Genomic DNA, 23,424 nt, shown 5'->3' with positions numbered 1-23,424 from the left:
CACTTTGGCCTTGTTTTCAGCCCAGGTTCCCAGGTGCTGGTGCACTCGTGAGCCAGTCACTGCACATCTGCCACGTAGGGGAATCGCCTCCGAGGCCACTGTGCCATGGGGAAAGGAAAGGATTAAACGTCGGGAGAGTTTGATTGAGTACACAACACGGATAAAGCCACTCTCTCTGCAATTAAAACTGAGGGTATTTAATTCAGTAAAGTGAGATTTCATTCCCCATGACTTGTCTGATTGTATTTTGAATCTGGGCACGGGCTGCAGTGACCTGCCCCAAAATATGAGGTGTCACCAGCTACAATGTAGGTGGTGAAGTGGGAAAGGCAGGAGGGACCCTCAGCACCTCCCATCCGTGGATAACTTCATCACAATGACCAGGGCGGCGCCCGCTGGCTCCTGGGGCGGCTGTTGCCAGGCAACAGAGACACTATATTGTCCCCTGTCACCTGTGCCCCGTGCCCATTTGGTCACTGGCTGTGGTGGGATCACTTGCCGTGGTGGGATCACTGTGGTGGTGGACTCATTTTGGCAGTTGGATTGCTTTTGGTGGTGGGATCGCTATTAGTGGTTGCATCACTTTTGTTGGTGGGATCACTTCTGGTGGTTGCATCGCTTTTGGTGGTGGAATCGCTTTTGGTGGTTGAACCGCTTTTGGTGGTTTGATCACTTTCGGCACTTGCATTGCTTTGGTGACTGGATCACTTCCATCGCTCGGATTGCTTTCGGAACTTGGATCTGTTTTGGTGACTGATCGCTTTCTGTGGCAAGAAGGAGCAGGAGAAAGGCTGCTGTCTGTCCATCCCTCCAAGATCACCTCCGGACAGAAAAGCTCCTGTCTCCCTACTTCGGGTTCAGTGTTTTCAGGCAGAACAGCAGCGATGGCCACACGCAGTCTGTTGGAGATGCTGGACGCTGCCATCGGGACACCCCAAGTTGGGGTTGTGGATTTGGTGGCACTGCACAAGCTGCTGAAAGCCATGATCATCGGGCAGCCGGACCAGCAGGAGCTGTCCGTCCTGGAGCCAGGGCAGAGCCCGACCCCCAGCTTAGGGAAGGACAAGGTCACGAAGGAACAGCCTGGCCAGGAAGAGAAGGAGAGAGACATCTGCAAGGTAGAACCTCTTGCTGGTCCCTGGGTGCTCCCCCACGAGACGCCCCCTCCTCTGGGCTCCGCGCTGCCCTCGTGCCGCCCTCAGCTCAAGGGCTGGGTTAAGCCCGAGCTCCCGCAGCAGAGCACAGCGGGGTCCAGGTCCCCAGGGACCCTCCCCTGGGCTCACCCCGACACCCGCTCTCCCAGAAAAGGGCTTCGCTTCAGGATCTGTGGGAGGAGATCAACAAGTTTAAGGAGGTGCAGTCCGGCCTGGCAGAAGACATGCGGGAGATGCAGGAGGCGCATGTCGGCCTGGCAGAGGACATGCGGGCGATGCAGGAGGCGCATTCCGGCCTCGCAGAGGACATCCAGGAGATCCAGGAGACGCTTGGCCTGGTGGGTGTCCCCTGGTGCCCCAGCAGGGAGCTGGGCCCTCGTCCCCTCCCCGCTTCTCTCCCTGTCAGCCTGCGCCCCTGCTCTGTGGCCATCGTTGTCACCAGCGTGGAGGGCAGCAGGAGGGAAGAGTGGGAAGGGTGTCCCAAGAGTTGCTAAGGCACTTTTGAACTAGGGAGCCCTCAAAACAGAACCATGGGAGGGGAAGGAGGGGAGATAAAGCTCTGTTCGTGGAATTCCGCCGCGGCCCCCAGGCACAGCCCTGCCCAGCGTCTCTGTGCCTCCTGCCCCATTCATTTGGGGATTCTCTTTAAATCCCGCTCCCACACCTGAACGGGTGTCCCTCTCCTCACCCAGCTCCAGGGGAAGCCCCAGGACGCTGCCGGGCTGCGCAGGGACAGGAGGCGGCTGCGTCCCCGCTCTTTCGGGGACACCAGCCCTCCTGGCTCGGGGCACAGCCTGTGGGTTGGGGGTGCTGGGCAGTGATGCTGGGGGTCCCATCCCTGGCCGGGCTGACCCCGTGATGCCTTTGCATTTGGGTTCTCATGTGGAACACGACTTTATCCCCGTGAGATGGTGGTTTGGGGACAGGGACTGGGGACATGGCGGGGGGTTCTGGGGTCTGTCCTCACGGCTGCCCAGCTGCCAGTAACCCTGCTGCCCTTTGCCTCTTCTTCCCAGGAAGGTGCTGGGGGCCAGTCTGCCCCCGCCGAGCCCACCCAGGTGGCCACGGACAGCCAGACCAGGAAGAGCTCAGCACTGGGGCTGAAGGGACGTGGGATACAGCCTGGGATGGAGACCAGCAAGGGGACTGCAGGGTCTGGCTCCCCGGGGATGCAAGCAGGGACACAGGGGGAACCAGTGACCCCTGTGAAGTTGTCAGGCGCTCCCTCTGACCACATGAGGTCTACTGATGCCGGCGTCACCAGCCCGGGGATGCAGCCAGGATCACGGGGCAGCCAGGCCAGCACCCGCCTGGGAAGACAGCCAGGGGCCCCTGACACCCAGACCAGCACCTTGGGGAAACAGCCAGGATCACCTGGGACCCACACCACCACCCCTGGGGTGCAGCCTGGGTCCTCCAGCTCCCAAGCCACCATCCCAGGGGATGCCGAAGAGCGGGCCATGCCCTGGGGCTCCTCGGGCTCCACCATCATCTCCAGCTACGAGTCGGAGATGCGGGAGGTTCTCTCCCAGGTTGGGCAGCTCGGCAACGTCTGCACTGGTCTGAAGGAGGAGGTGGAGCAGCTGAAATCTGCAAAAGCAGAACGCGCGGATCTTGAGAACGTGCGCCGGCTCTTCCCGGAGGGAGGTGAGAGCACGGGGAGGCTGGCGGGGGTTGTTTGGTGTGGGGACACCCTGGCTCAGGGGCTCGTCATGCTCAGAGCCTGGCCCCAAGGGTGAGACCCCCTCACCAACAGCACATCCCCTTGCACCATGTCCCTCTAGGCCGGCAGAGCATCACCAGCATCCTGGCCGACCTCAAGTGCCAGATGTCGTTCCTGCAAGACATGGCCAGGGCCCTCCACGGGCAGGAGGAGAAGGTGAGCCGGCAGCAGTCCCCGAGGGGCTGCGGGGATGCCAGTTTGGGCAGGGAGGGGGCAGCCGAAGGGTCCCCGTGCCGGAATGACACAGGGGGCTGTGCCCTCACTGCCCCCACTGCCGTTTGCAGATCAGCAAGGTGGAGGATGCTCCCAGAAAGATGAGGGCGGCTGGAGCCGGCAGGAAAGCAGACGGCAGCGGCCAGATGACCCAACAGCCGCGGTAAAAGGATGGGAGAGGGTTTCCTACCCCGCAGGGCTGTGAGGGAGCCTGGGGTCTGGGAGCATCCAGTTTGGGGGGCAGGGGACACCCCCACAAAGGCTAAGCCTGCCCCTGCCCCCGTCTCGCTGGCCAGGCCCAAGGGACAGAAGGTCAAGGCAGAGCGGAAGGAGTTGGGGAAGCAGCAGGAGCCGACTCAGGCCCAGCTGGAGCAGTTTGCGGCCGAGTATGTGAATAAGTTGGTGATGGAGACAGCGCAGCAGCTGCAGGCAGAGGTGAGGCCCAGGGGCAGTGCTCCCAGCCCCCGCTGGCTCGGGGGGAGTCCTGGCGGGGTCCCGGCCACGGCCCCTGGCTGGATGGGGTCATGGAGCCTCCACGGCACCTGCGCTTGTGGGCCGCATCCAGCCCGGCTCAGAGCTGATTCCTCCTCCCCTGCCAGCAGGTGGACGAGCCGAGAGCGACGGCGCAGAGCGGGGGACACGAGCAGGCAGGGTGCCACGTCTGCAGCCCGGACACCATGGTGCTGCTGGAGAAGCTCCTCCAGCGCTGCGAGAAGCTCGAGGAGCAGGTGGCGTCCCTGGCCCAGAAGGCGGGCGGCAAGGTGGACAATTATGAAAAGTGGAGGAGACAGGTAAGGAGATGCAGTGTAGGGGGCTTGAGCTGCTAGGACCCCCCAGGCATTTCTGCTTTGCTGTAACGCGGGGGAGCCCCTGGCTGCCCCCCTAATTGGCTTGTGGGAGTCAGCAGCATGGAAGGGAATTAAAGCCTTGGAGAAAATGTTCTGCTTGCACTGAAAGCCCGTGGCCACCAGCCAAAATACCCTGGGTCTGTCCCTGCGGGGCAGCCACCCTCCTTGCTCAGCCCCGCCTTGTCCTCTTAGTCCCTGCAGCAGGACGAGCAGCTCAAGTGCCTCCAGGCCAGCATCATGCAGCTCCAAAAGGACTATGAGAAGTTCAGCTCGGCCCTTGCAAACCTCCAGCAGGATCACCAGCAGGAGCAGAATGACATCAAGGTGAGTGTCTGTAACCTGCAGGCAGAGCCCAGGCTGGGACCCCAAGGGATCTGTCCCCCTGCCACCCTGCTCACAGCCCTGCACAGCTTCCCGATGCCTTTCCTGGAGGTTTCTGATGGTGTGGGGAGGCAGGGGGTGCTCGGCTGGTCGGGGATCATCTCCGACCCTACCGTGGCATCACGGGCTGCTTTTTGCCTGGGAATCCATGAGGTACGGGCTCGAGGGTCCCTGGTGCCAGCCAAGGGTGTCCTGGGCAGGGTGACAAACACCCCTTGTCCCTTGGGTGCCGGCTGACAGAACCAGCCAGGGGGAGGGAGGATTTCCAGCCCGGCTGCGGGTCCTTTGCCAGGTCCCTCTGTGATCCTGAGTCCCTTCGGCTGGTGGGACCAACCCCACGGGGGCGATGGGGTGAACAGATCCACGTAGCCACTTCTCCCTCTCCCGTTGTCCCTCCATCCTGTCTCCAACCGCTCTCCTGCCTTTCCCCATTGCTAGAAGGTAGACAAGGCCGCCCTGGCTGACAAAGTCAGTCGCAGCCAGTTTGAGGCGTGCATGGAGCAGCTGAACAAGGGGATGGAGAAGGTGACGAGCTGGGTGACAGGCCAGGAGCAGCACTGTCAACAGTTCCAGCAAGAGCTCCAAAGGCAGATGGACTGTAAGGTGAGGGCTCGTCCCCTCCATGCAGAACTGGCACCTTGGGGGCCTGGCAGCCTGAGGCAGCATCCTTGCGAGGGTGCCCCCTCCCGGCTGTCCCCCTGGGGACCGCCATGTCCCATCCTGGGGTAGATGGCTGAGGGTGTCACCCATCCACAGCTGGACCGCCGGGAGCTGGGGGCGTTCCGGCAGCAGCAGGAGGAGCGTTGGAAGAGCCTCAGCCGGCAGCTGCAGAAGGTGCTGCAGCCAGAGCGTGACGATGCCGCTGGGATTAGGAAGTGAGTGCGATGGGGACAGCGGTGGCTTTGGCAGTGCCGGCCCTGTTCCTGCTGGCTGTCCCAGCTCGTGCCGCTGTGGTACCCTGGCGTGGGAGCCGAGTGGGCAGCGCCCCTGGGGATGCTGAGCAAGTGGCTGTGCCTTGTGCTCCTGCCAGCTGCAGCTTCCCAGCGACGGAGGCGGCACAATGAGGGGGCACGTGTGGGAGGAGCCGTCCTGAACCAATCTTGGGGGGTGGGTGCAGAGGCTTTTTGTGGCAGGGGACGGTGTGCAGGTGGGGCTGTGCCCCCCAGGAGCTCCCCAGCCCTTTTCTCCTCTCTCCAGGCAGCTGCTGCCTGGTTTCCATTGCCTGTCCTGCGACCGGCCCGTCAACATGCTGGCGCCTGGACCGTGAGTAACTGCCCCCGAACAGGGAGCACCCCCTGACCCCTCCCTGGAATCGAGTGACACATGGGGTGCCACCTGCCGGGCACTGAGCACCCCGTGTCCTGTCCCACAGGGAGCGGACGGGCGAGTGCAGATACCCCACTGTTCCGCGGAGCTGCGGGGGCGCACACACCGTCAGGCCCCCACGCTTCCAGCCCCAACCGCCCAGCATTCCACGGCCATCCCAAGCCAGTGCCCGCAGCCCCAACAAGGTAGGGATGATGGAGGTGGGGAGGGGGATGCTGAGCCTGCGGGGGGATCTGTGTCTCAGTTTCCCCACGGAGAGCTGGCTGGGTGAGGGTTGCTGGGGGATGCGGAACGGGGCCCCGTGTTTGGGTGACACGCTCTCCCCTTCCCAGAAGGACGCGATGCAGCTGTTGGGCCAGGACGGCACTGATGGGAACCAACAGAACAAGCAGCCGTCTGTAACGGAGAGCTCTGAGCTGTCCTCAAAGCAAAGGGGGACGCCAAACACCACGACCTCAATGAGCCGGCCAAGTATGGCCCTGTCAGGGCACCGGGGGGCAGAGGACACCCTGCTGTCTGGGGGGACGGGTCTGTGCCCACAGCTGGGCTGGGTGGGACGGGAGTCTGGGGTCTGGGCTGGGATGCGGGGGCAGCACTGGCTGCTGGGGCAGCCGCTCCTTGTGGTGGAGCTGGAGGGAGCTGGGGGCACATGGGGGGTGGTGCTGGCAGTGTGGGACAACAGCCTGTGTGCTTCAGGGTGGGGGCAGGACCCTGTTTGTGGGTGTCTGTGGCTGACCCTGCCCCTCGCCCCCAGGTACCTCCTCCTCACTGCAGCACCAACCCGCCGCGCCGAAGAACCGATCTGCCTCGTCTCCCGCACGCCTCACCCAGGCACCGAAGCTGCTGGTGCACCTCCTGCCACTCCGCAATAAATCAGTGCCCTGACAGCCGGGCAGGACGGGGGTCCCGGGCCCCGGTCCCGCCGCCTCGGGCGCTGAGCAAGCAACAGCTACAATAAACGGCCATGAGCAACCAAGTGCCAGTGTGGTCTGAGTGGAGGTCCCTGGGGCAGGATGGGAGAAAGCCCCCCTGTGTTTGCTTTTTCAGGAGAAAAATAAGTGCTAAAAAGGCACTTTGGGGGTGCCCAGGTGGATCCAGTGGTATCCAGACCCCCTCCAGAGGGAGCACTGGGAGCAAACCAGTGGGCACCAGGGCAGAGCCAGCAAAGGCCCATCCTGCACCCCGGGTGGGGCTGAGGTGTCCATGGGCTTAAGAAGCACCCCCTGGGCCTAACTGGGGGGACGGGGTGAGGAGGTAACCAGGCAGCTGTGCAAGATGCCGGGCTGACTGTCGGCAGCCGGGAGAGCAGCAGCAGGAGCCGAGCTGCAAGGCCGGGCAAGGCCGAGCTGTCACAGGAGCTCTGCTTGACAACAGGTTGACCGTGAGCCAGCAATGTCTCCCGTGGTCAAGAGGCCAATGGTACCTGGGCTGCGTGAGTAGGAGTGTGGCCAGCAGGTCAAGGGAGGTGAATCCTCCCCCTCTGCTCTGCACTCGTGAGGCCCCATCTGAGTGGTGTGTCCAGTTCTGGGCACCCCAGTTTAAGAAGGACAAGGAATTACTGGGGAGAGTCCAGCGGTGGCTACAAATGTGCTGAGGGGTTGGTGCAGACTTCTTGTTTATAATTATGGAATTTGAGTAAAGCCTTTCTATGAACTGTGAAACAAAAGGACTTCCAAGTTGAATTGGACAAGAGAAGCATCTGAGGGCATCTGCACAACTAAACAAAGAACCTGGGTCTCCCAGATATCACCAAGCCAAAGCGTTGCTCTGCGTGTTCTAGCACAGCAATTAAGAGCTCAGAACCGAGCGGCTGCTGCTTCCCTAAGCAATCAGATGCAGTGAGCCAAGGCTGGCCTGGATGTCGTGGAGCTGTGGCAGCTCTTGGACTCGCTGTACAGGAAGCTCCTGAGTTCACCGTGGGACAGAAAACGACTGTGTAAGTGTCCCATACAGTCCCAACCGTACTGGAACAAAAAGGCACCCATGGGTTATCTCCCTCGAGATTCCTGAATACCAGGCGGTACTGGTGGAACTGGATGATGTGAATGTTGTCGTTACCAACACTGTCACTGAAGCCCCTTTCCTCAGTGGGTCTGTTTCAGAGCCTGTGGTCCAGGATTGCTTGGAAACAATGGGAGCTGTTTCCTCCAGCAGACGGGATTTAATGGAACAGGCGCTGGAAGATGCCGAAGACTCCTGGTTCACTGATGGAAGCAGCTTTGTAAAGCAAGGAGTAGATAGAGCGGGGGATGCCCTAACAACTACCCACGAGGTAATCGAAGGCAAACCTTTGTCTCCTGGGACTTCTGCCCGGACAGCTGCACGTACACGAGCTTTAAAATTATCCAACGAGAAGAAGATTAATATTTGGACAGATTCCAAGTGTGCTTTGGGAGTGGTGCGTGCCCATGGAGCATTTGAGAAGGGCCACATTTATTAACAGCACAAGGAGAAGAGATTAAATGTGATACTCCAGTTGTTGGAAGCTGTGCTGTTACTAGGAAAGTTGTCACCATGCATTTCAAGGAGCATCAAGAAGGAGACACTGATCAGGAAACTGGAAATAAATTGGCAGCTGATACTGCGAGACGAGCGGCTGGGAAGACAGAGAGAAATGAGAGGGATGTCTCTGAGCCCGGACGGCTGCCTCCTCGAACCAGCATCAGTAAACTCTGCCTTGCAGTGTGTTAACAGAGACCTTCTCGGGTTGGCCAGAAGCATTCCCCTGCTCAACTAGTAAAGCTAGAACAGTAACTAAAGCTTTGTAAAATGAGACCGTACCCCGATTGGGGGTACCCGCTGTGATGTCCTCTGCTAGGGGGCCCCCTTTTGTTGCACAGGTAGTGCTGCAAGTCAGTAAAGCATTAGAGATCGATTGGCAGTTGCAGACTCCCTGCAAGCCTTAAGCAAGTGAGCAGGTAGAAAAGAAAATGAATCATTTAATGAAACAGCAGATAAACAGAATTTGCCAGGACACTAACTGGAAGTAGAATCAAGCACGGCTCACCAGAGGAGACGGCGTGAACAGCCCCGTCAGGAGCTGCTCAACCACCCTGTGGCACCGCTGACTGCAGCCCAGGACCTCGGTGCCCCGACCGAGGGTCTTTCCAGCACCCTGGGTGAGGCTTCCATGCGCTGCAGGTGGGAAGGGACTTGCGGGGGGACAGCTGCGCTTGTACCTTTGTCTCCAGAGGCTTGGGATGGTCGGGGGGCTGGTTTAGTGCCCCTGCATATAAACCTCAGGTATGAGTTGGCCTCTGCATCCTCTGCAGGGGCTCAGCGGAGCTCTCTGAGCCAGGGCAGTGCCCGGAGGGGGCAGGAGGGGAGAGGCAGGTGAGTTAAAGCCCGTTTGCCCTGGCTTTGTGGTGTCCCCATCCTGTGCCATCAGGTCCCTGCTGGCTCTTTCCCCAGGCAGGGACGCTCTTGGAGGCTTCCCCTGCGGGTCTTGCTCAGACTGCGAGGGTCTGGGCTCTGGAGGAGCATGGGGAGGGGTCCCCTTCATGGGGGACATGGCAGGAGGGAGGCTTTGGGATGCTTCTCTTGTTGGTGAGTGACACCCTGGACTGTGACCCTGTTTCTGTGGCCCTGCCTGGGATCATTCCCACCCATCCTTCCTCTCTTCTCAGGGGGATGATGACTTAGAAAAGGAGAAGATCCTCTTGGCGTCCCTGAAGAAAGCGCCATACACCACTTCACGTCTGTCAGCATCCCGTCCGTCCTTCTGCCCTTCTCCGCACCACGATTTCTCCGAGGTTACGCAGTTATTTCTGGTGATCCCGAGGAAAGTGCCCTACTGCGCTTCACCTCTCCCAGCGTCCCGGCCGTCCTCCCTGCTCCTGACCACCATTTCTGAGAGGCTTTCTTAGAGCAATGGGTTTAAAAGCCCAAGTCTCTTTTGCCTTGTGTTCCCCCTCCATGAGAGGCCCCCAGTCTGGCCTGTTTCTCTGCTGTACCTTTTAAGTTGTTTCTTATCTCATAATTAAAGTATTTTTTAAAGCGCAAACGTCTGAGACTCTGATACCGGAAACCTGGGGCCAAGAACATTTCTGTGGCAGTTTGTGCACGTGAATCCGCGTGTGGCACTGCTTTGCTGATGGAGCTGGGAAGGAAACACTCGTCCTTCTCTGGAGCCAAAAACCACATGCGGTGGTTGGAGAAACTGCCAGTTTGACCTGGAAAGATGGAGCCAGAATTTGAGGGCAGAAATCAGTTGCCCCGGGTCCTTGGGTCTGGAGATTGTTCCGCGATGTTCTTCTGGTTTTTAAAGGCCGTCTTCCAGAAAACAACAATCCCAAGTGAAGTGCCCAGGCTGTTTTTCCCTCCCCACGCATTTCCCTGTGTGATCTGCTCTGTGACCCCGCGTGAGCAGGGCTTGGACTGGGGGATCTGCAGAGGGCCCTTCAGCCCCACCAGGCTGGGATCCTGTGACTCTGCACTGCGGTTCCCCAGCACCCCCAGGATGTTCCACAGCCCACAGGCAACCGCAGCTTTTCCTTCGTGGGCCGATTTCTCAAAAAGCCCTGGCTCTTGTGCTGGGCTTCACCTCCCGTCCCGGTACCCCGGGGTGAGAGCGGGGCCTCTCCGGTGCCTTCCGCGGGCTCTGCCCGGTCGGAGCAGCAAGGCCGGCGATGGGGAGGGGTTCCCGGGGAGGGCAGAGCCCGTCCCGCGGGGCTGTGGGGACGTTTCTAGGCAGGCTCCGCACTAAACAGCCCCGTTGCCGCGGCAGGGGGGCATTCCCAGCCCGGCGCTGCGGTAGACAGACCCGTTGCTACGGCTGCGGGGCCTTGCAGACCGGACTCCGCGCGGCGCAGCCCCCGTCGCTATGGGAACGGGGTCCTTCCAGTGCGGGCGGCGCGCAGCATGGCGGTGCCCCTGCTGAGTGCCGCGCTGAGCGGCGTCCGGAGCGGGCGGGCGTTCGGCACGGCCGGTGAGTCCCGGGCCGGGGAGCCCCGGTTCCCCTGCGCGGGCAGCGGGAGCCGCTTGCGGCGTGGCGGGGAGAGCGCTCGGGCGGCTGAATTGCTGGCGTGGCCGGCTCGGGGAGGCGGGGGTGGCTCCGGCTCTTCCCGGGCTCTCTCGGCCTCGTCTCTTGCGCTCTGGAGAAAGCGGGAACTCTCTGGAAACGAAGAGATGGACTGAAAGGCAGAGGCAATGCTACTGTTCGGCGGCATTCTTTATTTCATCAGCGCTGGGCAGCACTGGGGATCCTCCGGCTTCAGTTATAATTGTTAGTTATAATTGCCTTGTTTCTTACTGGCAACGCATCATACGTATAAACTAAGCTCTCTGGTTCTAATCAATGCGTTACTGAATCTTCTGTCTCCCTCTTGTCATGCAGAAGGATCTAAAAGTTGAAAATAGCCCTTCTTTTTGCAGGTGCTCAGAAAGCGTTTACCGTGTCATTGGTTAACGATGGGTGCGTCTTTTGTAAGTGAGTCACGGTGTACATGAGTTGAGCAGCTTCTCTCCACTCTCCATTCCCAGCTGCGCTCTCACGCGGGCAGCCCCGCTGCGGCCGATGCCCGGCGAGGATATTGATGTCAGCAACTTAGAAGCGCTGGAAAAATCGCACAGTTTCGGTCGGTCCTTGAGGCTGGCGGAGAAGGAGCAGGAAGCCGCGCTGGGGCGGACGGCCCAGCAGCACAGCAGCCTGGAGCAGGAATGTGCAGAGAGCTGGAGAAGCTGGGAGAATTTTTGACGAGCCTTCGTTTTCCACCTCTGTTTCACAGACTCTGGGGTGCTGTGGGGAAGTAGTTGCCTGCCAGAGTGCTGCAAGAAAAGAGAATCACCTCAGCTCTTGTGCTCGTATTGTTTCCAGCCGCAGCCTCAAGATGCGAACCTTTAGCACGTTTGACTTGTACAGAAAGCACGAGGACGCCATGACCCCGGCAGGGCTGGCGTTTTTGCAGTGGCAGTGGGACAGCTCCGTTACCTGGGTCTTCCGTCAGCTTCTCAGTAAGAAATGGCCCATGCGGGGGCTGGGGGAGCCGTGATGCGGCCCTGGGGTGAGGCACAGGGCCGGTGAAGGAGCTGTGCCTGTGGGCTTCTGCTTGGTCTGAGGAAACCACCTCTTAAAATGCCATTTTGAATGAGCATTTTCAAATAACACCGAGAGCCTTCACCAGGGTGTGCTCGACCAGCCCTGGTGGGTGTGGGGGGGGCCCTTGTTAGTGATGGGGGACCTTGGGGTTCAGATCTGCGCCGTCTCGCTGACGCTGTCTGTCACCCCTTTACAGATACTGTCCCCTGTCACTTGTGCCTCTCACCCATTTGGTCACTGGCCGTGGTGGGATCACTGTGGTGATGGAATCACTTTGGTTATTTGGATCTGTTTTGGTGACTGATCACTTTCGGCACTAGGATGTTTATATACATTAGATATATATTTTTAAAAACTGAGGGGTGAAAAGGCCATCTAGAGGCTCTCAAGGGCCAGTGCCCTCCCCAGCAGTGTGTGCTCCCCCCACCCTAGAAATAATACCTTGAAAATTCTTCCAGTGCGATTCTCAGGGGAGCCCCTGCTCCCAACGCCCTGGCCCTGGACCCCCCTGACTCCCCCACCTCCACCAACCCCCTCTGATCTCTGGCCGTCCATGGTGGCCGTGGCTTTCTGGGGGGCAGGGGGTGGTGGAGGCCATGGGCGGTGGGTGAGGAGGGGGCAGCCAGGCGGGCTGGGGGTTGTGGGGCAAGGAAGCCCAGAAGGGGCTGAAGCTCCCGCGGGCACAGGCCATGGAGGCGATGGGGCTGCTGCTGCTCTGCCGGCTCTCAGGGGTTTACAGCTTGGAGAACGTGGCCAGAGCGTCGGGGACGTTGGGCGGCGTGGCCAGCATGTTGCTGGGGGTGCACATCTGCGGGGGTGTCAGATCGGTCATGGATGGTTTTTTGGAGTCCCAACCTGCCAGCCTCCCCATCGCTGGAGATCTGGCTGCATCCCGCACCAGGGGATGCTCGAAGCCCAGCTCTGGCGGGTATTGGGTTACCCAGCGCTGCAGGGTCTGGGTGGCACCCCCAGAACATGGGTGCTGCCTGGGGAGGATCTCCAGCCCAGGCAGGGCCAGCTCGGGCTGCGAAGGACATTTTGGACATCCAGGGTCCTCAAAGCACTGTGGTGCAGTGGGTTTGGGGAAGGGACACTGCTCTGATACCAGCTGCTCCGTGCAGGGAGCAGTAGGGATGGGGTGATGCAATGAGGACCAGCACGATGGGTGGGGAGGGTTTTGGGGTCCCACAGGAGCCTCTTCACCCAGCTCCCTGTGCCCCTGCTCTGCTTCGCACCCCATTAGGGCACAGAAAGCCAGGCAGGGCCCCCCGGGACATGAGGCACTGGCCGGGCCCCTCGCGGTTCCCGGTACGGGCCCTGCTTTCTGTGTGCTGAACTGAATTTAGTGCCCTACCCACCGTCCCCCAGGACAGACCCGGCCCTTTTTGAGGCCAATCTTGCCAAAAACCCCAGGAGCTCAGTGTGAAAGTGAGAAATTAAATGATTCCTCACACCACCATTCAACACAAGAACTGGAGGTTTTTGATACCTGCTTTCTTGTAGGTGTCCTACTGAGCACCAGCAAAAAGCCAAGAGTGTTGCTCAGCAGCACCAACCACATCTTCCAGGAATTAGTGTTCAAAATGAACCAGGGGCAGCAGAAGGCAATCACCAGCCCCACAGACAGCAAAGGAGAAGTCTGCAAGATCCCCTAAGGCTGGAATAGACTGTTGGCATCTGCTCTCCACGGCAAAACCGCAGGAGAGCGTAGAGGGAAAAGAAATGAAAGTCATTGACAGTGAGAAATGCGTGGCGAAACACAGGAGGTGGCTGACACAAAAAGACCCTCCCAGGAGCAAGCCATGACTTCTGGACCCAGCACCTCTGGCCCGGGATGAAGGCTTGCCCATTGCAGTGCGGCCACTTGGGGTGCAAAAATGGGGTTTCAGAGGGGCTCTTGCCCCCCAGTGTCTTGCTCTGCCTGGAGGCCCGTGGACAGGATGCCTCTTCCTCAGTCAGCGCTGGCAAAAACCATCTGGGGACACGCTCCATCCTCCGGAACTCTTCCTCGTGTGACTCGCAGCTCACGTGTGACAGCGCTGCTCGAAACTTGGCCGTCTCTAAGAACCGGCTTGCTTTGGGATGTGGGCTTCACTCTCAGAGGAATCAGGGCAGCCCTGCTTTCTGTGTTGGGGTCTCCCTTTCAGCAATGGAGCAACTTCAGTTCGCAGCGCAAAAGGATCTTGCAATACTGTGTAGATAGCAGCACCATTTCTGAAGCATCAGAAGAGATGTCAGAGCCATCAGGCTGAGGGACGGGAATCCCAGCAAAAGATTGCCCGTGTTTCAAAAGGGAGGCAGCCATGCCCGCTGGAGAACCTCTCTCACAGCTCCATCCCCAGCAAAGAGCTGTCTCTAGAGCAGTTCGTGCTGCTTACGGTCAAGATCAGCCTTTGCATTTGAACCGCCTTCCTGCACAGAGGACAGGAAACATACTCTGGTTTATGTCTTTATAGCTGAAAAGGCCAAGACAGTGTTCACGAGGGAGCAATCGATGAGCACATTTCCTGGTCAGCAGCCACTGGCTCATGCCAACGGTCAAGAGAGGCAGAAGAAATCCCTTCAGAACAGCTCCCTCTCCAAAGACATCCGTCTGCCTTGATCAGCCGCAGGGAAAGGCATCCTAAACCAGGCACTTTGGCCTTGTTTTCAGTCCAGGTTCCCAGGTGCTGGTGCACTTGTGAGCCAGTCACTGCACATCTGCCACGAAGGGGAATCGCCTCCGAGGCCACTGTGCCGTGGGGAAAGGAAAGGATTAAACGTCAGGAGAGTTTGATTGAGTACACAACACGGATAAAGCCACTCTCTCTGCAATTAAAACTGAGGGTATTTAATTCAGTAAAGTGAGATTTCATTCCCCATGACTTGTCTGATTGTATTTTGAATCTGGGCACGGGCTGCAGTGACCTGCCCCAAAATATGAGGTGTCACCAGCTACAATGTAGGTGGTGAAGTGGGAAAGGCAGGAGGGACCCTCAGCACCTCCCATCCCGTGGATAACTTCATCACAATGACCAGGGCGGCGCCCGCTGGCTCCTGGGGCGGCTGTTGCCGGGCAACAGAGACACTATATTGTCCCCTGTCACCTGTGCCCCGTGCCCATTTGGTCACTGGCCGTGGTGGGATCACTTGCCGTGGTGGGATCACTGTGGTGGTGGACTCATTTTGGCAGTTGGATCGCTTTTGGTGGTGGGATCGCTATTAGTGGTTGCATCACTTTTGTTGGTGGGATCACTTCTGGTGGTTGCATCGCTTTTGGTGGTGGAATCGCTTTTGGTGGTTGAACCGCTTTTGGTGGTTTGATCACTTTCGGCACTTGCATTGCTTTGGTGACTGGATCACTTCCATCGCTCGGATTGCTTTCGGAACTTGGATCTGTTTTGGTGACTGATCGCTTTCTGTGGCAAGAAGGAGCAGGAGAAAGGCTGCTGTCTGTCCATCCCTCCAAGATCACCTCCGGACAGAAAAGCTCCTGTCTCCCTACTTCGGGTTCAGTGTTTTCAGGCAGAACAGCAGCGATGGCCACACGCAGTCTGCTGGAGATGCTGGATGCTGCCATCGGGACACCCCAAGTTGGGGTTGTGGATTTGGTGGCGCTGCACAAGCTGCTGAAAGCCATGATCATCGGGCAGCCGGACCAGCAGGAGCTGTCCGTCCTGGAGCCAGGGCAGAGCCCGACCCCCAGCTTAGGGAAGGACAAGGTCACGAAGGAACAGCCTGGCCAGGAAGAGAAGGAGAGAGACATCTGCAAGGTAGAACCTCTTGCTGGTCCCTGGGTGCTCCCCCACGAGACGCCCCCTCCTCTGGGCTCCGCGCTGCCCTCGTGCTGCCCTCAGCCCAAGGGCTGGGTTAAGCCCGAGCTCCCGCAGCAGAGCACAGCGGGGTCCAGGTCCCCAGGGACCCTCCCCTGGGCTCACCCCGACACCCGCTCTCCCAGAAAAGGGCTTCGCTTCAGGATCTGTGGGAGGAGATCAACAAGTTTAAGGAGGTGCAGTCCGGCCTGGCAGAAGACATGCGGGAGATGCAGGAGGCGCATGTCGGCCTGGCAGAGGACATGCGGGCGATGCAGGAGGCGCATTCCGGCCTCGCAGAGGACATCCAGGAGATCCAGGAGACGCTTGGCCTGGTGGGTGTCCCCTGGTGCCCCAGCAGGGAGCTGGGCCCTCGTCCCCTCCCCGCTTCTCTCCCTGTCAGCCTGCGCCCCTGCTCTGTGGCCATCGTTGTCACCAGCGTGGAGGGCAGCAGGAGGGAAGAGTGGGAAGGGTGTCCCAAGAGTTGCTAAGGCACTTTTGAACTAGGGAGCCCTCAAAACAGAACCATGGGAGGGGAAGGAGGGGAGATAAAGCTCTGCTCATGGAATTCCGCCGCGGCCCCCAGGCACAGCCCTGCCCAGCGTCTCTGTGCCTCCTGCCCCATTCATTTGGGGATTCTCTTTAAATCCCGCTCCCACATCTGAACGGGTGTCCCTCTGCTCACCCAGCTCCAGGGGAAGCCCCAGGACGCTGCCGGGCTGCGCAGGGACAGGAGGCGGCTGCGTCCCCGCTCCCTCGGGGACACCAGCCCTCCTGGCTCGGGGCACAGCCTGTGGGTTGGGGGTGCTGGGCAGTGATGCTGGGGGTCCCATCCCTGGCCGGGCTGACCCCGTGATGCCTTTGCATTGGGCTCTCACGTGGAACACGACTTTATCCCCGTGAGATGGTGGTTTGGGGACAGGGACTGGGGACATGGCGGGGGGTTCTGGGGTCTGTCCTCACGGCTGCCCAGCTGCCAGTAACCCTGCTGCCCTTTGCCTCTTCTTCCCAGGAAGGTGCTGGGGGCCAGTCTGCCCCCGCCGAGCCCACCCAGGTGGCCACGGACAGCCAGACCAGGAAGAGCTCAGCACTGGGGCTGAAGGGACGTGGGATACAGCCTGGGATGGAGACCAGCAAGGGGACTGCAGGGTCTGGCTCCCCGGGGATGCAAGCAGGGACACAGGGGGAACCAGTGACCCCTGTGAAGTTGTCAGGCGCTCCCTCTGACCACATGAGGTCTACTGATGCCGGTGTCACCAGCCCGGGGATGCAGCCAGGATCACGGGGCAGCCAGGCCAGCACCCGCCTGGGAAGACAGCCAGGGGCCCCTGACACCCAGACCAGCACCTTGGGGAAACAGCCAGGATCACCTGGGACCCACACCACCACCCCTGGGGTGCAGCCTGGGTCCTCCAGCTCCCAAACCACCATCCCAGGGGATGCCGAAGAGCGGGCCATGCCCTGGGGCTCCTCGGGCTCCACCATCATCTCCAGCTACGAGTCGGAGATGCGGGAGGTTCTCTCCCAGGTTGGGCAGCTCGGCAACGTCTGCACTGGTCTGAAGGAGGAGGTGGAGCAGCTGAAATCTGCAAAAGCAGAACGCGCGGATCTTGAGAACGTGCGCCGGCTCTTCCCGGAGGGAGGTGAGAGCATGGGGGGGCTGGCGGGGGCTGTTTGGTGTGGGGACACCCTGGCTCAGGGGCTCGTCATGCTCAGAGCCTGGCCCCAAGGGTGAGACCCCCTCACCGACAGCACATCCCCTTGCACCATGTCCCTCTAGGCCGGCAGAGCATCACCAGCATCCTGGCCGACCTCAAGTGCCAGATGTCGTTCCTGCAAGACATGGCCAGGGCCCTCCACGGGCAGGAGGAGAAGGTGAGCCGGCAGCAGTCCCCGAGGGGCTGCGGGGATGCCAGTTTGGGCAGGGAGGGGGCAGCCGAAGGGTCCCCGTGCCGGAATGACACAGGGGGCTGTGCCCTCACTGCCCCCACTGCCGTTCCCAGATCAGCAAGGTGGAGGATGCTCCCAGAAAGATGAGGGCGGCTGGAGCCGGCAGGAAAGCAGACGGCAGCGGCCAGATGACCCAACAGCCGCGGTAAAAGGATGGGAGAGGGTTTCCTACCCCGCAGGGCTGTGAGGGAGCCTGGGGTCTGGGAGCATCCCAGTTTGGGGGGCAGGGGACACCCCCACAAAGGCTAACCCTGCCCCTGCCCCCGTCTCGCTGGCCAGGCCCAAGGGACAGAAGGTCAAGGCAGAGCGGAAGGAGTTGGGGAAGCAGCAGGAGCCGACTCAGGCCCAGCTGGAGCAGTTTGCGGCCGAGTATGTGAATAAGTTGGTGATGGAGACAGCGCAGCAGCTGCAGGCAGAGGTGAGGCCCAGGGGCAGTGCTCCCAGCCCCCGCTGCCTCGGGGGGAGTCCTGGCGGGGTCCCGGCCACGGCCCCTGGCTGGATGGGGTCATGGAGCCTCCACGGCACCTGGGCTTGTGGGCCGCATCCAGCCCGGCTCAGAGCTGATTCCTCCTCCCCTGCCAGCAGGTGGACGAGCCGAGAGCGATGGTGCAGAGCGGGGGACACGAGCAGGCAGGGTGCCACGTCTGCAGCCCAGACACCATGGTGCTGCTGGAGAAGCTCCTCCAGCGCTGCGAGAAGCTCGAGGAGCAGGTGGCGTCCCTGGCCCAGAAGGCGGGCGGCAAGGTGGACAATTATGAAAAGTGGAGGAGACAGGTAAGGAGATGCAGTGAAGGGGGCTTGAGCTGCTAGGACCCCCCGGGCATTTCTGCTTTGCTGTAACGCGGGGGAGCCCCTGGCTGCCCCCCTAATTGGCTTGTGGGAGTCAGCAGCATGGAAGGGAATTAAAGCCTTGGAGAAAATGTTCTGCTTGCACTGAAAGCCCGTGGCCACCAGCCAAAATACCCTGGGTCTTTCCCTGCGGGGCAGCCACCCTCCTTGCTCAGCCCCGCCTTGTCCTCTTAGTCCCTGCAGCAGGACGAGCAGCTCAAGTGCCTCCAGGCCAGCATCATGCAGCTCCAAAAGGACTATGAGAAGTTCAGCTCGGGCCTTGCAAACCTCCAGCAGGATCACCAGCAGGAGCAGAATGACATCAAGGTGAGTGTCTGTAACCTGCAGGCAGAGCCCAGGCTGGGACCCCAAGGGATCTGTCCCCCTGCCACCCTGCTCACAGCCCTGCACAGCTTCCCGATGCCTTTACTGGAGGTTTCTGATGGGCTGGGGAGGCAGGGGGTGCTCGGCTGGCCGGGGGTCAGCTCCGACCCTACCGTGGCATCACGGGCTACTTTTTGCCTGGGAATCGATGAGGTACGGGCTCGAGGGTCCCTGGTGCCAGCCAAGGGTGTCCTGGGCAGGGTGACAAACACCCCTTGTCCCTTGGGTGCCGGCTGACAGAACCAGCCAGGGGGAGGGAGGATTTCCAGCCCGGCTGCGGGTCCTTTGCCAGGTCCCTCTGTGATCCTGAGTCCCTTCGGCTGGTGGGACCAACCCCACGGGGGCGATGGGGTGAACAGATCCACGTAGCCACTTCTCCCTCTCCCGTTGTCCCTCCATCCTGTCTCCAACCGCTCTCCTGCCTTTCCCCATTGCTAGAAGGTAGACAAGGCCGCCCTGGCTGACAAAGTCAGTCGCAGCCAGTTTGAGGCGTGCATGGAGCAGCTGAACAAGGGGATGGAGAAGGTGACGAGCCGGGTGACGGGCCAGGAGCAGCACTGTCAACAGTTCCAGCAAGAGCTCCAAAGGCAGATGGACTGTAAGGTGAGGGCTCGTCCCCTCCATGCAGAACTGGCACCTTGGGGGCCTGGCAGCCTGAGGCAGCATCCTTGCGAGGGTGCCCCCTCCCGGCTGTCCCCCTGGGGACCGCCATGTCCCATCCTGGGGTAGATGGCTGAGGGTGTCACCCATCCACAGCTGGACCGCCGGGAGCTGGGGGTGTTCCGGCAGCAGCAGGAGGAGCGTTGGAAGAGCCTCAGCAGGCAGCTGCAGAAGGTGCTGCAGCCAGAGCGTGACGATGCCGCTGGGATTAGGAAGTGAGTGCGATGGGGACAGCAGTGGCTTTGGCAGTGCCGGCCCTGTTCCTGCTGGCTGTCCCAGCTCGTGCCGCTGTGGTACCCTGGCGTGGGAGCCGAGTGGGCAGCGCCCCTGGGGATGCTGAGCAAGTGGCTGTGCCTTGTGCTCCTGCCAGCTGCAGCTTCCCAGCGACGGAGGCGGCACAATGAGGGGGCACGTGTGGGAGGAGCCGTCCTGAACCAATCTTGGGGGGTGGGTGCAGAGGCTTTTTGTGGCAGGGGACGGTGTGCAGGTGGGGCTGTGCCCCCCAGGAGCTCCCCAGCCCTTTTCTCCTCTCTCCAGGCAGCTGCTGCCTGGTTTCCATTGCCTGTCCTGCGACCGGCCCGTCAACATGCTGGCGCCTGGACCGTGAGTAACTGCCCCCTGACCCCTCCCTGGCGTCGAGTGACACATGGGGTGCCACCTGCCGGGCACTGAGCACCCCGTGTCCTGTCCCACAGGGAGCGGACGGGCGAGTGCAGATACCCCACTGTTCCGCGGAGCTGTGGGGGCCCACACACCGTCAGGCCCCCACGCTTCCAGCCCCAACCGCCCAGCATTCCACGGCCATCCCAAGCCAGTGCCCGCAGCCCCAACAAGGTAGGGATGATGGAGGTGGGGAGGGGGATGCTGAGCCTGCGGGGGGATCTGTGTCTCAGTTTCCCCACGGAGAGCTGGCTGGGTGAGGGTTGCTGGGGGATGCGGAACGGGGCCCCGTGTTTGGGTGACACGCTCTCCCCTTCCCAGAAGGACGCGATGCAGCTGTTGGGCCAGGACGGCACTGATGGGAACCAACAGAACAAGCAGCCGTCTGTAACGGAGAGCTCTGAGCTGTCCTCAAAGCAAAGGGGGACGCCAAACACCACGACCTCAATGAGCCGGCCAAGTATGGCCCTGTCAGGGCACCGGGGGGCAGAGGACACCCTGCTGTCTGGGGGGACGGGTCTGTGCCCTCAGCTGGGCTGGGTGGGACGGGAGTCTGGGGTCTGGGCTGGGATGTGGGGGCAGCACTGGCTGCTGGGGCAGCCGCTCCTTGTGGTGGAGCTGGAGGGAGCTGGGGGCACATGGGGGGTGGTGCTGGCAGTGTGGGACAACAGCCTGTGTGCTTCAGGGTGGGGGCAGGACCCTGTTTGTGGGTGTCTGTGGCTGACCCTGCCCCTCGCCCCCAGGTACCTCCTCCTCACTGCAGCACCAACCCGCCGCGCCGAAGAACCGATCTGCCTCGTCTCCCGCACGCCTCACCCAGGCACCGAAGCTGCTGGTGCACCTCCTCCCACTCCGCAATAAATCAGTGCCCTGACAGCCGGGCAGGACGGGGGTCCCGGGCCCCGGTCCCACCGCCTCGGGCGCTGAGCAAGCAACAGCTACAATAAACGGCCATGAGCAACCAAGTGCCAGTGTGGTCTGAGTGGAGGTCCCTGGGGCAGGATGGGAGAAAGCCCCCCTGTGTTTGCTTTTTCAGGAGACAAATAAGTGCTAAAAAGGCACTTTGGGGGTGCCCAGGTGGATCCAGTGGTATCCAGACCCCCTCCAGAGGGAGCACTGGGAGCAAACCAGTGGGCACCAGGGCAGAGCCAGCAAAGGCCCATCCTGCACCCCAGGTGGGGCTGAGGTGTCCATGGGCTTAAGAAGCACCCCCTGGGCCTAACTGGGGGGACGGGGTGAGGAGGTAACCAGGCAGCTGTGCAATATGCCGGGCTGACTGTCGGCAGCCTGGAGAGCAGCAGCAGGAGCCGAGCTGCAAGGCCGGGCAAGGCCGAGCTGTCACAGGAGCTCTGCTTGACAACAGGTTGACCGTGAGCCAGCAATGTCTCCCGTGGTCAAGAGGCCAATGGTACCTGGGCTGCGTGAGTAGGAGTGTGGCCAGCAGGTCAAGGGAGGTGAATCCTCCCCCTCTGCTCTGCACTCGTGAGGCCCCATCTGAGTGGTGTGTCCAGTTCTGGGCACCCCAGTTTAAGAAGGACAAGGAATTACTGGGGAGAGTCCAGCGGTGGCTACAAATGTGCTGAGGGGTTGGTGCAGACTTCTTGTTTATAATTATGGAATTTGAGTAAAGCCTTTCTATGAACTGTGAAACAAAAGGACTTCCAAGTTGAATTGGACAAGAGAAGCATCTGAGGGCATCTGCACAACTAAACAAAGAACCTGGGTCTCCCAGATGTCACCAAGCCAAAGCGTTGCTCTGCGTGTTCTAGCACAGCAATTAAGAGCTCAGAACCGAGCGGCTGCTGCTTCCCTAAGCAATCAGATGCAGTGAGCCAAGGCTGGCCTGGATGTCGTGGAGCTGTGGCAGCTCTTGGACTCGCTGTACAGGAAGCTCCTGAGTTCACCGTGGGACAGAAAACGACTGTGTAAGTGTCCCATACAGTCCCAACCGTACTGGAACAAAAAGGCACCCATGGGTTATCTCCCTCGAGATTCCTGAATACCAGGCGGTACTGGTGGAACTGGATGATGTGAATGTTGTCGTTACCAACACTGTCACTGAAGCCCCTTTCCTCAGTGGGTCTGTTTCAGAGCCTGTGGTCCAGGATTGCTTGGAAACAATGGGAGCTGTTTCCTCCAGCAGACGGGATTTAATGGAACAGGCGCTGGAAGATGCCGAAGACTCCTGGTTCACTGATGGAAGCAGCTTTGTAAAGCAAGGAGTAGATAGAGCGGGGGATGCCCTAACAACTACCCACGAGGTAATCGAAGGCAAACCTTTGTCTCCTGGGACTTCTGCCCGGACAGCTGCACGTACACGAGCTTTAAAATTATCCAACGAGAAGAAGATTAATATTTGGACAGATTCCAAGTGTGCTTTGGGAGTGGTGCGTGCCCATGGAGCATTTGAGAAGGGCCACATTTATTAACAGCACAAGGAGAAGAGATTAAATGTGATACTCCAGTTGTTGGAAGCTGTGCTGTTACTAGGAAAGTTGTCACCATGCATTTCAAGGAGCATCAAGAAGGAGACACTGATCAGGAAACTGGAAATAAATTGGCAGCTGATACTGCGAGACGAGCTGCTGGGAAGAGAGAAATGAGAGGGATGTCTCTGAGCCCGGACGGCTGCCTCCTCGAACCAGCATCAGTAAACTCTGCCTTGCAGTGTGTTAACAGAGACCTTCTCGGGTTGGCCAGAAGCATTCCCCTGCTCAACTAGTAAAGCTAGAACAGTAACTAAAGCTTTGTAAAATGAGACCGTACCCCGATTGGGGGTACCCGCTGTGATGTCCTCTGCTAGGGGGCCCCCTTTTGTTGCACAGGTAGTGCTGCAAGTCAGTAAAGCATTAGAGATCGATTGGCAGTTGCAGACTCCCTGCAAGCCTTAAGCAAGTGAGCAGGTAGAAAAGAAAATGAATCATTTAATGAAACAGCAGATAAACAGAATTTGCCAGGACACTAACTGGAAGTAGAATCAAGCACGGCTCACCAGAGGAGACGGCGTGAACAGCCCCGCCAGGAGCTGCTCAACCACCCTGTGGCACCGCTGACTGCAGCCCAGGACCTCGGTGCCCCGACCGAGGGTCTTTCCAGCACCCTGGGTGAGGCTTCCATGCGCTGCAGGTGGGAAGGGACTTGTGGGGGGACAGCTGCGCTTGTACCTTTGTCTCCAGAGGCTTGGGATGGTCGGGGGGCTGGTTTAGTGCCCCTGTATATAAACCTCAGGTATGAGTTGGCCTCTGCATCCTCTGCAGGGGCTCAGCGGAGCTCTCTGAGCCAGGGCAGTGCCCAGAGGGGGCAGGAGGGGAGAGGCAGGTGAGTTAAAGCCCGTTTGCCCTGGCTTTGTGGTGTCCCCATCCTGTGCCGTCAGGTCCCTGCTGGCTCTTTCCCCAGGCAGGGACGCTCTTGGAGGCTTCCCCTGCGGGTCTTGCTCAGACTGCGAGGGTCTGGGCTCTGGAGGAGCATG

General features: G+C 60.2%; 2 protein-coding genes across 7 annotated transcripts; both read left to right on the top strand.

Annotated features, from left to right (window-relative positions):
• The first annotated feature begins 371 nt into the window (after nucleotides 1–371).
• LOC136109698 (glutamine-rich protein 2-like) lies at nucleotides 372–6,621 on the top strand. 3 transcript variants are annotated; one of them, XM_071816706.1, is made up of 13 exons: nucleotides 372–1,118; nucleotides 1,304–1,492; nucleotides 2,171–2,801; nucleotides 2,939–3,033; nucleotides 3,162–3,253; nucleotides 3,387–3,525; nucleotides 3,693–3,881; nucleotides 4,131–4,262; nucleotides 4,758–4,922; nucleotides 5,076–5,194; nucleotides 5,517–5,830; nucleotides 5,978–6,116; nucleotides 6,400–6,621. In XM_071816706.1, exons 1-11 carry the CDS (start codon nucleotides 885–887, stop codon nucleotides 5,584–5,586), a joined length of 2,055 nt encoding a protein of 684 aa, XP_071672807.1. In that variant the 5' UTR covers nucleotides 372–884; the 3' UTR covers nucleotides 5,587–5,830; nucleotides 5,978–6,116; nucleotides 6,400–6,621. The 3 variants fall into 3 exon arrangements, with proteins under 3 accessions (XP_071672807.1, XP_071672806.1, XP_071672805.1); XM_071816705.1 differs by having other exon boundaries at nucleotides 3,690–3,881; nucleotides 5,981–6,116; XM_071816704.1 differs by having other exon boundaries at nucleotides 3,690–3,881.
• A 3,854-nt stretch (nucleotides 6,622–10,475) lies between these two features.
• Nucleotides 10,476–20,920, top strand: LOC136109481 (uncharacterized). 4 transcript variants are annotated; one of them, XM_071816698.1, is made up of 15 exons: nucleotides 10,479–10,572; nucleotides 11,019–15,434; nucleotides 15,620–15,808; nucleotides 16,486–17,116; nucleotides 17,254–17,348; nucleotides 17,477–17,568; nucleotides 17,703–17,841; nucleotides 18,006–18,197; nucleotides 18,447–18,578; nucleotides 19,074–19,238; nucleotides 19,392–19,510; nucleotides 19,833–19,898; nucleotides 19,991–20,129; nucleotides 20,277–20,415; nucleotides 20,699–20,920. In XM_071816698.1, exons 2-15 carry the CDS (start codon nucleotides 15,201–15,203, stop codon nucleotides 20,827–20,829), a joined length of 2,463 nt encoding a protein of 820 aa, XP_071672799.1. In that variant the 5' UTR covers nucleotides 10,479–10,572; nucleotides 11,019–15,200; the 3' UTR covers nucleotides 20,830–20,920. The 4 variants fall into 4 exon arrangements, with proteins under 4 accessions (XP_071672801.1, XP_071672800.1, XP_071672798.1 ...); XM_071816700.1 differs by having other exon boundaries at nucleotides 10,476–15,434; nucleotides 20,280–20,415; XM_071816699.1 differs by having other exon boundaries at nucleotides 10,477–15,434; nucleotides 18,009–18,197.
• The last annotated feature ends 2,504 nt before the right edge of the window (nucleotides 20,921–23,424 follow it).

The sequence above is a fragment of the Patagioenas fasciata genome, chromosome 18 (assembly GCF_037038585.1).
Source record: "Patagioenas fasciata isolate bPatFas1 chromosome 18, bPatFas1.hap1, whole genome shotgun sequence".
Lineage (NCBI taxonomy): Eukaryota > Metazoa > Chordata > Aves > Columbiformes > Columbidae > Patagioenas > Patagioenas fasciata.
This window is presented reverse-complemented; position numbering and strand designations above follow the sequence as displayed.

What these genes read in the sequence shown, in the direction of transcription:
- LOC136109698 (XM_071816705.1), top strand. Translation starts at nt 885, where the DNA reads ATGGCCACACGCAGTCTGTTGGAGATGCTGGACGCTGCCATCGGGACA. An exon ending in CCGGCTCTTCCCGGAGGGAG is followed by an intron (nt 2,802 to 2,938) that starts GTGAGAGCACGG and finishes ATGTCCCTCTAG; the next exon opens with GCCGGCAGAGCATCACCAGC. An exon ending in CAGATGACCCAACAGCCGCG is followed by an intron (nt 3,254 to 3,386) that starts GTAAAAGGATGG and finishes CTCGCTGGCCAG; the next exon opens with GCCCAAGGGACAGAAGGTCA.
- LOC136109481 (XM_071816697.1), top strand. Translation starts at nt 15,201, where the DNA reads ATGGCCACACGCAGTCTGCTGGAGATGCTGGATGCTGCCATCGGGACA. An exon ending in TCCAGGAGACGCTTGGCCTG is followed by an intron (nt 15,809 to 16,485) that starts GTGGGTGTCCCC and finishes TCTTCTTCCCAG; the next exon opens with GAAGGTGCTGGGGGCCAGTC. An exon ending in AACATGCTGGCGCCTGGACC is followed by an intron (nt 19,899 to 19,990) that starts GTGAGTAACTGC and finishes CCTGTCCCACAG; the next exon opens with GGAGCGGACGGGCGAGTGCA.